The sequence below is a fragment of the Hypanus sabinus genome, chromosome 14 (assembly GCF_030144855.1).
Source record: "Hypanus sabinus isolate sHypSab1 chromosome 14, sHypSab1.hap1, whole genome shotgun sequence".
Taxonomy (NCBI): Eukaryota; Metazoa; Chordata; class Chondrichthyes; order Myliobatiformes; family Dasyatidae; genus Hypanus; species Hypanus sabinus.
The window spans coordinates 100673264-100687838 of NC_082719.1; the positions used below are offsets into that span (position 1 = coordinate 100673264).

The 14575-nt window shown below is 42.6% G+C and overlaps 1 protein-coding gene across 1 annotated transcript in view; it reads right to left on the reverse strand.

Moving 5' to 3' along the window:
- dcc (DCC netrin 1 receptor) overlaps positions 1-14575 on the reverse strand; it is an 897707-nt gene that overhangs the window by 41555 nt on the left and 841577 nt on the right. The window contains exon 23 of the mRNA XM_059988663.1: positions 3745-3907. Coding sequence (XP_059844646.1) covers positions 3745-3907 — 163 coding nt within the window. The remainder of the gene's footprint in view (positions 1-3744; positions 3908-14575) is intronic.

Sequence of the window (14575 nt, forward strand, 5' to 3'; positions counted from 1 at the left end):
CTACCCACTGGGAGGAGTTTAGGAGGATGATGGTGTTAAACGGCAACTTTTTTGCTGGCATCTTCAGAAACATTTCCATCTTTGATATCTCTTTTTTCCCTTTCAAGGTTCTTTTGAAGACCCTGACCTGGAGTTACACGCTGACTTCGGTTCTTTGCGGGAATGGGACCCGCTCTCAGGACCTCGCGACCGGCTGATTTTCAATACACTAAGTACGTGGCGTGGAGGACTAGCATGCGTTCAGGGTGCAGGATTTTTGTGGCTGTGGTGGCGGGCGGATTCAAGGCCAGTGCTGCCGCCTGACGAGTTGTGAGAGTACACGGAAGTTCGAAAGCAACAAGCTGACTGCTGGTTATGTGCCCAGAGACCCGAGTTCTTTGGGCACAGAGCTTGAAAAAAGCAATGCAACAGACTTTTAACACCATTAATTAGTGAGTTGATTTGTTATGTCTCCCCCCCCCCACTGTAAAATGGGGACATCTCTTTTTCCCTAAATATGGAGAGAGAGTGCCTGTGGTATGTTGAATTAAGAGTAGTCTTTGGGGTACTTCAAGTCTATGTCTTTATTGATGCTTTGCTGCATGCTTGAGAGCTCTGTGGGAGCAGGGGGTGCCGATGCTTTTCTTGCTGGTGGGAGAGGGGGGTCATGGCTTTGCTGCTGCTTGTGTGGGAGGGGGAGCTTCGGGGTTCTAACATTTAAATGCCGTTCATTCTTCAGGGCACTCGTCTATTTTTGTGGATGTTTGCGAAGAAAAAAAAATTCAGGATGTATATTGTATACATTTATCTGACATTAAATGCATCTATTGAAACCTATTGACATACTCAGACAGCCCACCAATCCCAGGACAGGTCATTTTCAGCTCCGCAGTCCTTTCCCCTGGGTTCTTAGACCAGCAGACAGTAGAAGACATCTCATGATTTCTCAAGCACTCTGCCTGCAGAAGTGGTAATGAGGCTTTGATTGCAACATTTAAGAGAAGTTTTGGTAAGTTTATGGATGGGAGAGGTATGATGGCCGACTCAGATGTGAGCCAATGGAACTAGGCAGAATGACAGTTCAGCATGGACTAGATGGGCCCTAGTGCTTGTTTTTGTGATGTAGCATTCTATAACTCTGACAACTGCGGTTTGGGCCAGACCAAGCTTATGAGCCTTCTAAAGCCACACACACATTGGCAATTTTTGCCTTCTCCAATTCTAATACCATGCTTAACTTTAGTTTACTTTCCTGCCTCACTGGAACCCATTCCACAGTTGAGTGGAATTTCCTGCTTCACTAGAACCCATTCCACAATTGAGTGTAATTTCTCGCCTCACTGGAAGCCGTTCCACAATTGACTGGAATTTCCTGACTCAACTGAATGCTATTTTCATTCTCCATGTAAAATCTTTGACTACCGTGCAGGTCACCTGCATTAATAACTCCTAAAGTAACCTGATGTCAAATTACGTTTTATAGTCACTCTTGTGAAGCACATATGACGTTTTATTACAGCACAGGACCAATGTAAATGCAAGTTGTTTAATTGTACCAAGTGGTGCGCTAGTCATTTCGCAATTAAACAATTCGCACAAAGCTATTATATATAACGCTGCCTTGGTACCGTGGATATAAGTGCCTTACTTGGACTGTCTTTACAATTCACACTTCAATATTTGTATAACAAAATTAATATCTCCCATGGCTAAGACAAATAATAGGTCCTTTGAATATAGCAAATAAATTAAGATGAAATACATCAGAACATACTTTATGAATAAATAAACTACACTTATCTTTGATTTTTATCATGTCAAAAAAAATATAATTTCATAGATCATAAATATGTCCTATGTTCTATGCTCTATTAACAGAATATTAGAAGAACTGAGCTGTCATCTGAAAATATTGTACAAATTTCAGAGATAACAAAGATAGTTTTAATACCTCTACATCTGTGGTTCCCAACCCTTTTTATGCCATGGACCAATCCCTTTAAGGAAGGTATCCAGGGACTTCAGTTTGGGATCCCCCTGCTCTAAATAGACTGATTTAATTAGAGTCATAGTGTCATAGAACATTACAACACAATCACAGGCTCTTCAGCCCATCTAATCCATATTGAACTAGTCCCATCGACCTGCACCTGGACCACAGCCCTCTCTACCCTTCCCATCCACTTACCTATCCAAATTTAAAACAAACATAAAAACATAGAAAAACTACAGGCCCTTCAGCCAACAAAGCTTTGCCGAACATGTCCCTACCTTAGAACATATAGGCTTTACCCATGGCCCTCTTATTTTCCTAAGCTCTATGTATCCATCCAGGAGTCTCGTAAAAGACCCTATCATTTCCACCTCCAGCCCATTCCATGCACTCACCTCCTTTGCATAAAAAACTTACCCCTGACATCTCCTCTGTACTTACTTCCAATGTATTGCACTGTACCGCTGACGCAAAAAAAAAACAAATTTCATGATATATGCAAGTGATGATAAACCTGATTCTGGTATGGGTCTCTATTGTGGACTGAGAGTGGGAAAGGGACAGGGACAGGGGAATCACTGTTGGAAAAAGTGGAAGAGAGAGGAAAGGGAGCGGGAAGCACATGAGCCATTCTGTAATGATCAAATGACCTTGCCTGGTGTCTCAGGACTGGGTGTGTCTGCACCTACACCGTGCCACTCCCTGGCACTCCTTCTCTGCCACCTGTCCCATACCCTTCTCACAGTGCTCTACCCTTGCCATTCTCAACATCCATTCCTACTGCCAGATTTACAAACTCGCTCTCCACTCCACGTTGACAAATACAGTTCTGTGCAAAAGTCGTTGGCACCTTCACTTTATATTTGTGCCAAACACATTTGTATAATACTGTATTTTCCAGCTGTTTTGAGTTTGTTGTTACTAAGGCTTTATTTTTAATGCCAGATTATTTAATTAATTGAATTAAATTCCACCCATGCCTCTGTGGGATTCGAACTCATGCTTCAGGAATATTTGACCATTACGAGTCACGATTTAACAAGGAGACACCTCACAGTTGCGAGTGTACCGCAGGGTTCTGTACATAATATTGATCTGTCATAAGTTAAGGGTGAAAGGTGAGACATTAAAGGGAGCATGACGGGGAACCTCTTCACTGAGAGGGTGGTTCAAATGTGCAACAAAGGTGGTGATGAATCAGCCTATGGGAGGGGGATTGGAAATCTGGCAGAGTGGTGCCACATCTTTGAAAGTGGGGCGGAAACCCATGTGGTCACGGGGAGAATGTACAAACTCCTTACAGACAGTAGAGGGAATTGAACCCCTATCTATGGTGTCGTAATGCGATGGTGCTACCCGCCATACCACCACGCTGTCCTTTTGGGTGTAGTTGTCTCAGTTACAGGCAGGTTAGCACGTAGACATCAGGTGATACACACAAATGCTGGAGGAACTCAGCAGGTCAGGCAGCATCAGTGGAAATGAAAAAACAGTCGACATTTCAGGCCGAGATCCTTCATCAGAACCGTTTATCATTAACTCTGCATAAAGGGTTTTGGCCTGAAAAGTTGACTGTTTATTCATTTCCATTAATGCTGCCTGACCTGCTGAGTTCCTCCAGTATTTTGTCTGTTTTATTCTGGATTTCCAGCATCTGCAGAATCTCTAGTGTTGAACATCAGATGACTTCCTTCTAATGTTACCACACTATGAGAGTGATCGTAAGTAAACAGCAATCAGGCATTAGAGTAGCTAATGAAATGCAAACATACTTTCTCTGCTGTGCTGAGGATCGACGGGTACAAATCACAGCAACGACGATGACCACCACGACCATTATTGCTCCAATGGAGACCACGATGATCACCAGCAGATTACCGTTCTTTTGAGGGGTCGCGCTGCCATGAGGTGGATGCATTTGACCAATTGGAGGCTCTGGAAGAAAAAAAAATGGCATGAAATAATCATTCAAAAAATTTTAATTGGTCCCAAAAATATAAACTGAGGACATTGGAAGAATTTTCTTAGCTTCAGAAATCATAGAACTTCACAGGCCCTTTGGTCCATGAAGTTACGCCAAACTTTTAACCTACTCTAAGATCATTCTAACCCTTCCCTTCTACATAGGCCTCCATTTTCCTATCATCCATGTGCCTATCTAAGAGACTCTTAAATGACCCCAATGTATCTGCTTCTACCACTACCCCTGGCAACACGTTCCATACACCCACCACCCTCTGTGTAAAAACTTGCCTCTGACATCCCCCCCCCCCCCCCATACATTCTTCCACCCTGGCTGTCTACTCGATCTGTGCCTCTTATTATCCTGTCCATCTCTATCACGTCACCTCTCATCCTCCTTCACTCCAAAGAGAAGAGCCCTAGCTCATAAAACATGGTCTCTAATCCAGGCAGTATTCTGTTAAATCTCTTCTGCACCCTCTCTAAAGCTTCCACATTGTTCTGATAATGAGTTTCTTCCAGAAGTACAATACCACAAAATGTCACAAGGGTAGAAGATAGAAAAGCCTGAAAACATGTAGCACTAGATTCAAGGATGGCTTCTATCCAACTGTTAACAGATCTTGAACAGACCTCTTGTACAGTAAGATCAGAATCGGAATCAGGTTTATTATCACTGCCCTGTGTTGTGAAATTTGTTAACTTAGTTCAATACATAATATAGAAGAAATCAATCAATCAATTACAGAATACATACATTGAATAGATTAGAAATTGTGTAAAAACAGAAATATATAATAAAAAAGTGAGGTGATGCTCATCGGGTTCAAAGTGCATTTAGGAATCGGATGGCAGAGGGGAAGAAGCTGTTCCTGAATAGCTGAGCGTGTGCCTTCAGGCTTCTGTACCTCCTACCTGGTGGTAACAGCGAGAAAAGGGCATGTCCTGGGTGCTGGGGGTTCTTAATAATGGATGCTGCCTTTCTGAGACACCACTTCTTGAAGATGTCCTGGGTAATTTGTAGGCTAGTATCCAAGATGAAGCCAACTAAATTTACAACCTCTGCAGCTTCTTTCGGCCCTGTGCAGTAGCCCCTCCATACCAGACAGTGACGCAGCCTGTCAGAATGCTCTCCACGTTACATCTATAGAAGTTTTTGAGTGTTTTTATTGACATACCAAGTCTCTTGAAACTCCTAATGAAGTATAGTTGCTGTCTTGCCTTCTTTATAGCTGCATCGATGTACTGGGACCAGATTAGATCCTCAGCAATCCTGACACTCAGGAACTTGACACTCACTCTCTCCACTTCTGACCCCTCTATGAGGATTGGTATGTGTTCCTTCATCTTACCCTTCCTGAAGTCCACAATCAGCTCTTTCACCTTAATGACTTTGAGTGCCAGGTTGTTGCTGCGACATCACTCCACTAGTTGGTATATCTCACTCTTGTACACCCTCTTATCTCCATCTGACATTCTACCATCAATGGGGGTTTCATCAGAAAATTTATAGATGGGATTTGAGCTATGCCTGGCCACAGAGTTGTGGGCATAGACAGAGTAGAGCAGTGGGCTAAGCACACACCCTGAGGTGCTCTAGTGTCGATCGTCAGTGAGGAGGATATTTTATCATCAAACCACACAGGTTGTGGTCTTCCTGTTAGGAAGTCGAGGATCCAATTGCAGAGGGAGGTACAGAGGCCCAGGTTCTGTAACTTATCAATCAGGATCGTGGGATTCTGATTCTGAGTATACAAGACAAGCTCTTCACTGTATCTCGGTACATGTGAGAATAATAAACCAATTCCAAATTGAGTAAAGGATTCTGCTGTTGAGCTGTGTATGAGAGCGTATGCTGGTCTGAAAAGGCATCCTCTGTATACCTAAAGGTTCTGCATCAATATACTTTAATGTAATTATCTGAAAAGACACCACATTCAGTTTGCAATGTCAACAGAGTCCAGGGCAAGTTTACATTTTAATTATCAAAAAATAATGGGATGGTACAGAAAATAATAACAATAATCTATATGAAGCAGTGCACTATTACAGCAGCAGCAACCTGCATTGAAATATTGTTGCTGTCTGTAAAGAGTTTGTACGTTTTTCCAGCCACTGGTTGGGTTTACACCAGGTGTTCTGGTTTCCTCCCACATCCCAAAGTTGTACGGTTAGATGTAAGCTAATTGGTCACATAGGTAGAGTTGGGTGCTACAAGCTCATTGGACCAGAAGGACCTGTAATCTTGCTGTATCTCTAAATGAAAAAAAAAAGTTGGTGAAGAGTGAGGGAAATTTATAGCATTAATATTTTAAGCCGGTCTAATTTTTCATATCATGCATTAGCTTTCATTTCTGCCTTCTTCACTGTATTTCTTTTTCACATTCTGTTGAGTAAGTTCTCAAACACTGCCAACTGGAGAACAGAGTAGAGTTTTCTTGTGAAAGATTTTCAGCTTCAGACTGACAACCACGATTCGCTGGCTGCTTGCTGTAACAGGTAAAATTGCCAGGAAGTTCAGGATAAGGCAGGCTACGTGAGGTGAGCATTTCTAATGCACTGAGCCACAGCACCACTGATAGTGATGGAGTGGCAGGCCGGATTAGTACAACACTTTGTTCTTTTTGTATTTCAGCTACATTCCAAGAACTGCTGATCTCTCATTGACAGATTGCCAACAGGCTTGTAACAACCAGCCTTTTCCATTCAATCATTCTGCAGAAAGTGAGTTATCACAGAACAACGGATAAATTAAAAAAAAAACAAGAATTCTGTTGTTTTTCCAAGACATTGTTTTGTGAGCACCTTTTCAGAATCAGCTTGTCCAGTAGGAAGTCTTCGCCGAGCATCTTTGTTCTCCCCCTCAAAGACAGAATCTCCCAGTGGCCATCCATTTCAATTCAGCTTCCTATTCCCATTCTGACATGTCAGTCCTTGGCCCTCTCTACTGTCATGGTGAGGCCAAACTCAGGTTGGAGGAGCAATGTCTCATATTCCATCTGGGTAGCTTCCAAATTGGCAGAATGAACATTGATTTCTCTGACTTCTGGTAATTCTTCACCCCCTCCCCCCCTCTCTTTTATCATTCCCCATTCTGGCTCCCCAAATCACACCTTCTTCTCTTGTCGTCACCTTCCTATCACTTCCCTCTGGTGCCCTTCCCTTCCCTTTCTTCCATGCTCCATTGAGCTTGCCTATCAGATTTCTTCTTATTAAACCCTTTACCTCTTAAACCTATCAAATACAAGCTTCTTACACCACTTCCCCCCTGCCACTCATTGGCTTCACCTATCACCTACAAGGTTATACTCCTCTCACTTTCCCACCTTCTTATCCTGGTGTCATCCCTCTTTCTTTCCCATCCTGATGAAAGACCTCAGCCTGACACATGGACTGTTTATTTCTCTAAATAGATGTTACATGACCTGCGGAGTTCCTCCTGCCTTTTGTGTGTGTTGTTCCAAATTTTTCAATATCTGCAGAATCTTGTGTTCACCATTTCTCCCCACAAAAAGATATGCCTTTTATTATTGCCAGTGTCACATTTCCAGGATACTGAAAGTAGCTAACTGTCCCATTACATTTGGAGGAAGAAATACCAGCAATCTGATCTGAAATTTGGGGCAGCCAGGGTAAGTCTGAACAGTACCAAATACAAGGAAATTGACAATACCCATTTTGATATCATCTCAACTCCAACGTCCCATACCAAGAAGAGAATCGTCTGACAAGAGTGTCCCGATGAAGGGTCTCGGTCTGAAATGTCAACTGTTGACTCTTTTCCATAGATGCTGCCTGGTCTGTTGAGTCCCTCCAGCATTTTGTGTGTGTTGCTAAGAGAATCCTCATTCTTGCACCTGAGCAGTGCTCATGCTCGTCATTGAAATCAGTTTGAATGAAGCGGTAAATATTAGAAGTAAGTTTGGTTGATTTGCAATCCACAGAAGATATTCAGAAGGTAGTATATGGAAGTCAGGAGACAGGTCATGGCAGGTGATGTCTCTTATGTTGAAAGGTTTACAATTCATGCAGTGAATATTTTGCTGAAGTCAAATGGATGTCCCACCAGGCTCAAGGACAGTTTCTGTCTGACTGTTATCAAACTCAAAAAAAGCACTGGATGGAACCTTGATCTCTTAATCTGCCTTGTTATGATCCTGCACAGCATTGATTGGGTGGGGGGTGGAGATAGATCTTTACCGGAGTGACTCCTTCCCTCCACTAGCCTGCAGGTCACCCTTGAGCAATGTATAGCACCTTCTTACCCCCTTCTCCCAATCAGGATCACATGAAGCCATGGGAGCAGGTGGTGGATGGTCGCATGAGCAGATGATGCGTATCACAAGGCCTGGTTATGTGACCACTGACGCCTGACAGACAATCTCTGAAGAGTATTGATAATGGCTGGGATCACCTGTCTTGTAAAGACACTGCTCAGAAGAAGGTAATGGCAAACCAGTTCTGTAGAAAAATTTGCCAAGAACAATTGTGGTCATGGAAAGACCATGATTGACATGTCATACGACATGACACATAACGATGATGTACTGCACTCTCCCTCTGTAGCTGTTACACTTTATTCTGCATTGTTATTGTTTTACCTTGTTCCGCCTCAATGCAATAAAGATTTGACCTGCATGAACAGTATGCAAGACAAGCTTTTCATTGTATCTCAGTGTATGTGACAATAATGAACCAGTTCCAAATTGAGTAAAAGATTTCAGAGTTGAACTGGAAATTGCGCAGCAGTACTGATATTGAAATGGCACCCTCTTTTTGCTAAGTCAAAGAACTATACTGACAGTGAGATAGAGACACAAGAAACTGCAGAAGCTGGAGTCTGCAGCAAAAGAAATCTACAGGACTATGCAAAAGTTTTATGTAACTCAGGTTAATTAAACCCAAAGATGTAATGTTAGAAAGCTCCATCTGTGGAGAGATGAAAACGAGATTTACAGAACTTAAAAAAATAGAAAACTTGGATAAAAAAAGTAATGCGAGAGTGAGGCGTGGTGATGCAGCGTGGGAAAGCGAGAGAAACGTAATAAACTATTAGAAACTAAAGATATAAGTCATTAAAAGTGGAATTAGCAGTTGGTATCTCTACCCTACTTACCTGAAAACCTCGGGGTGGAGGAGAGATGATAACGAGAAAAGATCTACTGAAGCAACCGCTATAACAAGCAGCATCTATAACGAGACAATATCGGCAGAGACGAATGTCCAAGATCTCTACCATGTAACTGAGAACTTAGTTCTGTTAAATCACACCAAGGAACTTGGTCAGGTTTTTTTTGTATAGGCTTGTGAATGGCTTTCAATGGATGATCGACGACTTCATTCAATGAACCAAGAAACAAGATGGTGAACCACCCAAGATCGAGAAACCAGCGTGGGAGCAAAATGTTTCATGACATACAGGATTTAATACGGCTGGATGTGTATGTTTATTTTTCATTTGACGGATCTGAATTTGACTTTCTGTAAGAGCTCACTATTTTTGCATAGACTCTGATAAGTTATTGGACGAGATTTACTTTGTTTAAAAGTTGTGATGTTGGAGAATTGCTGTGAAAGGAGTTAAGCTGTATAGATATATAACTTCTGAATTTGAATTTCAGTTTGTAGACATATTGACTTGAACTGAAACTGAAGTTAACATAATACTCAAGAATGGGAATTCAATTAGTTTTCAAATATAGGGAAGGTTAGTCTGTAAACCTTTAAATAGGAAATAACTACATCTAATTAGTTAGAGAAATTGGAATAACAAAGGTTTTTCGAATGAATATCACTGATTCTAACTAAACAAGAATATGGTTTTTGTTGATAGCTGAGATTTCAAACCTAACAAAACAAAAAAAAATTGACATATGTCAGTGATAATAAACCAGAGTACCAAACACTGAATGCTGGAGGAACTCAGGATGTCAGAAAGCTTCTCCCCCCTTCCTTTTCAGTCCTGATGAAGGGTCTTGGCCTAAAAAGGATCAGAATGTGGAGGAATAGAGGGATCTTGGGGTCCGAGTCCATAGGACACTCAGAGCTGCTGCACAGATTGATTGTGTGATTAAGAAGGCATATAGTGCATTGGCCTTCATCAATCGTGGGATTGAGTTCAAGAGCTGAGAGGTAATGTTGCAGCTATATAGGACCCTGGTCAGACCCTACTTGGAGTACTGTGCTCAGTTCTGGTCGCCTCACTACAGGAAGGATGTGGAAGCCATAGAAAGGGTGCAGAGGAGATTTACAAGGATGTAGTCTGGATTGGGGAGCATGCCTTATGGGAACAGGTTGAGTGAAGTTGGCCTTTTCTCCTTGGAGTGATGGAGGATGACAGGTGACCTGATAGAGGTGTATAAAATGATGAGAGACTTTAATCATGTGGATAGTCAGAGGTTTTTTCCCAGGTCTGAAATGGCTAGCACGAGAGGGCATAGTTTTAAGGTGCTTGGAAGTAGTACAGAGGGGATGTCAGGGGCAAGTTTTTTACTCAGAGAGTGGTGAGTGCATGGAATGGGTTGCTGGTGACGTTGGTGGAGGCAGATACAATAGGGTCCTTTAAGAGATTCCTGGATAGGTATCTGGAGCCTAGCAAAATAGAGGGCTATGGGTAATCTCTAAAGTAAGTGTATGTTCAGCACCGCTTTGTGGGCCGAAGGGCCTGTATTGTGCTGTAGGTTTTCAATGCTTCTAAAAAGTTGACTCTTTATTCCCTCTGAAGATGCTTCCTGACCTCTCAAACTCCTCCAGCATTTTGAGTTCGTTGCTTTGGATTCCCAGCATCTCTGGAACCTCCTGTGTTGATTCTGATTCTGAAACCCAGATTTTATTAGGCATATTTACAGAACTAAGTTGTAATGTATTGCATAAATGAATCCTCACAATTGTAGAGTCATAAAACACTACAGCGCATAAACAGGCCTTTCGGCCCATCTAGTCCATCCCAAACTATTAATCTGCCTCATCCCAATGACCTGCACCCGGACCATACCCCTTGTAAAATGAAATAGGTTGTTGCATCAGATATACTATATTTAATAGTAGCATTCTTCAGTGGTCCAGAGTCACTGTGTGTGACATAACAGAAACTGTTGTGTCACACACAGTAGTACGGTGGGATGCACTCATATCAGAGAGGTGAAACGCACTATTTGTAAGAGAAATTAGCATAATTTTTCATGGATAAGTATCAGCCTGAGGGGTGTAAGGGGTAGCACCTCTGGTGAAGGGGTTTGTTGTGCCTTATCTGGGGTAGCTCACAAACCTTTGATCCCTTCAGGACTCGCGGCTCCCATCTGCGGCTTCAAGTAGCTGTTTGCATGTGACAGCAGCCACGTCCACTTTGACAGTCGGGCTAAGCCAGGTGATGGTAGCCAGTGGGTTTCATACCCAGGTGAGATAGGGACATGCCTGTCCCAGCATGCAAAGTCATCTCTGGTGGACTGGGCAGATGAGCTCAGCAGGGAGATCCAATGGCCGGGAGGGCCGTTCTGCGACACTCTATGGAGACTGAAGGGCATGACAAGGTACAGAAGATATCATGGTCACCCACTGCAACCAAGGAAAACCCCAGTTGTGACAATTACTTGTACCACTGGAGCCAGACCTCTGAGGTCAAGACAGTGGAACTACCCGAGTGCAATGGATTTTCCAGTTCAAAAACTGTCCCAGCGCAGGCTTTCTGTCATCGTCAGATACGACAGACAACCAACATCAGCCAGCAAGATGAAATCTGCTGTTCTGAGTAATATGTACAAGTACTGCAATCATCATCAAAGGTTGTTAGTGCAGCAGGTAAAACACACTCACTGGAACCGAAATAGAATAATTAATCACAGATTGCTACTTGGAGCTGTGAAAGCTAATCAAATGAAGCGCTCTAGGCAGTACTGTGAGGGAAGAAAAGAAAGGAGGATGCAGAAGTGATTCATGATGCTTCTTACATTTCTGAGGCCAAGGTATTGTTTAAACACTTTATGAAGTTAAGCTACTGCCTTGCTTTTTATCAGATTCCTGCTGCTTACAATGGTCAGGATTTCAGAATGAGATTCAGAATCACATTTAATATTATTGTCATATGTTATGAAATTTGTCCTTTTGTGGCAGCAGTACAATGCAATACATAATCATTTATAAAAACTATAAATTACTATAAGTACATGGAAGTCTCAGGAACCAAGGTACCAGTAAAGAAAAAAGACAAAAGCAATGTGGTGTACAGGATTGCCTGCGGAGACCACATGACTCATGATTTCTCCAAGGTTACGGTGACCTGATGCCACAATAGCATAGCAGTTAACGGGATAATATTACAGGTTGAGGAGTCGGAACTCAGTACCGACTCTGTAGGGATTTTGTACATTCTTCCATGAGTGCATGGGTTTCCTCCAGATGCTCTTATTTCCTCCCACAGGCAGAAGATCTACCAGTTGGTACGTTAGTTGGATATTGTAAATTGTCCCGTGATTAGGCAAGGGTTAAATCAGTGTGTTGCTGAGGCATTGCAGTTCACTGGGCTGAAAGGGTCTATTCCGCACTATATCTCTAAATAAAATAAAATCTCTGTCCCTCCTTATGCTTCTGAGGCCTGGCAATTCTACATCAGACATCTCAAAACACTGAACAATACCACCCACACAGTCTCTGCCGCATAGTCTCATAAGGAGAACTTGAGCAAGCAAGGGCTTTTCCCTTTGCAACGAAGGAAGATGAGAGGTGACTTCATAGGTTAAGGTGTTTGACGTTGTGGTGTTCTCCGAGCTTGGCATTTAGCTTGCAGACGTTTCATCACCAGTTGAGGTGACATCCTCAGTGCACAGTTGTTGGTGTTTCTTTCTGGGAGTGCTTGCATTTATATAGGCTCCCGTTTGCCTGCTCCAGTCGTGATTGGTTATCCTTTCCGTTGATTTTTGAATTCTATTGGTTCGCATTTCTTTGGCTCTAGGGGTTCATAAATGGTGTTTATTTCAACATGCTTGTCTACGGAGTTGTCAGAAAAGAACCATACTTCTAAAAATCCACATGCCTGCTTCATGCTTGCCTGCACCGGAACCTCTGTGGTGTCCCTCTCGGTCTTCAGGAACCAAGATCAGTGACTGTGGATCATGTCTCCATGCTGCCAGTTTGTGTTCCCGTAAGCAAGTTGAGAGCTTACGTTCTGTCAGGCCGATGTAGTTCTTGTTGAAGTGGAGGAAGGGGATAAGTGAGAAGTACTGATCCTCTCTTTTGACCAAAGGCAGAAGATAATGATGAATTTAATCATTGATATCTGCTGTTCCCAAGATATGGGATGTAGTCCACACTTTTCAGGATCTCACCACACAACCTCATGGCTGGACAGCAGGAAAGATCTGGAAAAAGACTTCAGACTTGTGGATGACTGCATTGCTCACCTTCCTCAATCTTAATGTTATAGATGCACAGAAGAGAGTATCCTAACTGTTTGCATCACAGCCTGGTAAGGAAACACCAATGGCCAGGAACAGAAAATGCTACAGAGGGTGATGGATACAGCCCAGTTCTTAACAGGCAAAGCCCTCTCCTCCATTTTGCACATTTGCATGGAGTGCTGCCACAAGACAGCATCGTCCATCATCAAAGATTCCTATCATCCAGGCCATGCTCTCTTCTCACTGCTACCATTGGAAAGGAGGTACAGGAGCCTCAGGAACCACACCACCAGGTTCAGGAACAGTTATTACCTCTGGCCCATCAGGCTCCTGAACTGGCATGGATAGCTTTAGTCAGCCCAACACTACGACCTACAGACTCACTTTCAAGGATTCTTTTACAACTCATGTTCTCAGTATTATTTTTCATTTACACAGTTTGTCTACTTTTACAGATTGGTTGTTTTTTTCTTTACGTACTATTTTGTAGATTCTATTATTTAATTACTGTAAATGCCTGCAAGAAAATGAATTTCAAAGTAGTATTTGGTAACATATATATACTTTGAAAATAAATTAACTTCAGTTATTTATTTAATTTGAGATACAGTGTGGAACAGGCCCTTCTGGTCCAATGAGCTGAACCAACCAGCAACCCCCTATTTAACTCTAGCCAATCACAGGACAATTTACAATGACCAATCAATCTTTGGTCTGTGGGAGGCAACCAGAGCACATGGAGGAAACCTGCGTGATCAGACAGCTGGCTCCGGAATTGGACTCTGAACTCGAAGCTGTAAAAGCGACATGCCAACCACTACGTCACTGTGGCGCCCTTTTAAGCTTAAAACTTTGAGACGGGAGGAGGAAGCCATTCATTCCCTCCTGCCTCTGCTGGCTGGCTCGCTGAATGAATTGTCATTAAATGCTCCTACCCTCCCCCCTGTCCCACCCCTTAAGCTTAAAAGATTTTTAGTTTTTAAGGAGATATCTGATTTCTCTTATAGATTTTGTCTGTGGTTGGTCACCACCTCAGGACTAGGCAGTGAAGTTACCGAGCCACTGTATCATGCTCATTAGGAATATTTGTTCTTAATCTATAGTGATGAGATGAAGTGAAAATGACAGCTTTCCCTTTCTCCCAAAGGCCCACTTTCCTCTCCTATCAGATTCCATCTTTTATCAGTGCTTTACTTTTTCCACCGATCCCTTCCCATCACCTTCTTATTCTGACCAGTCTCCATTTTGA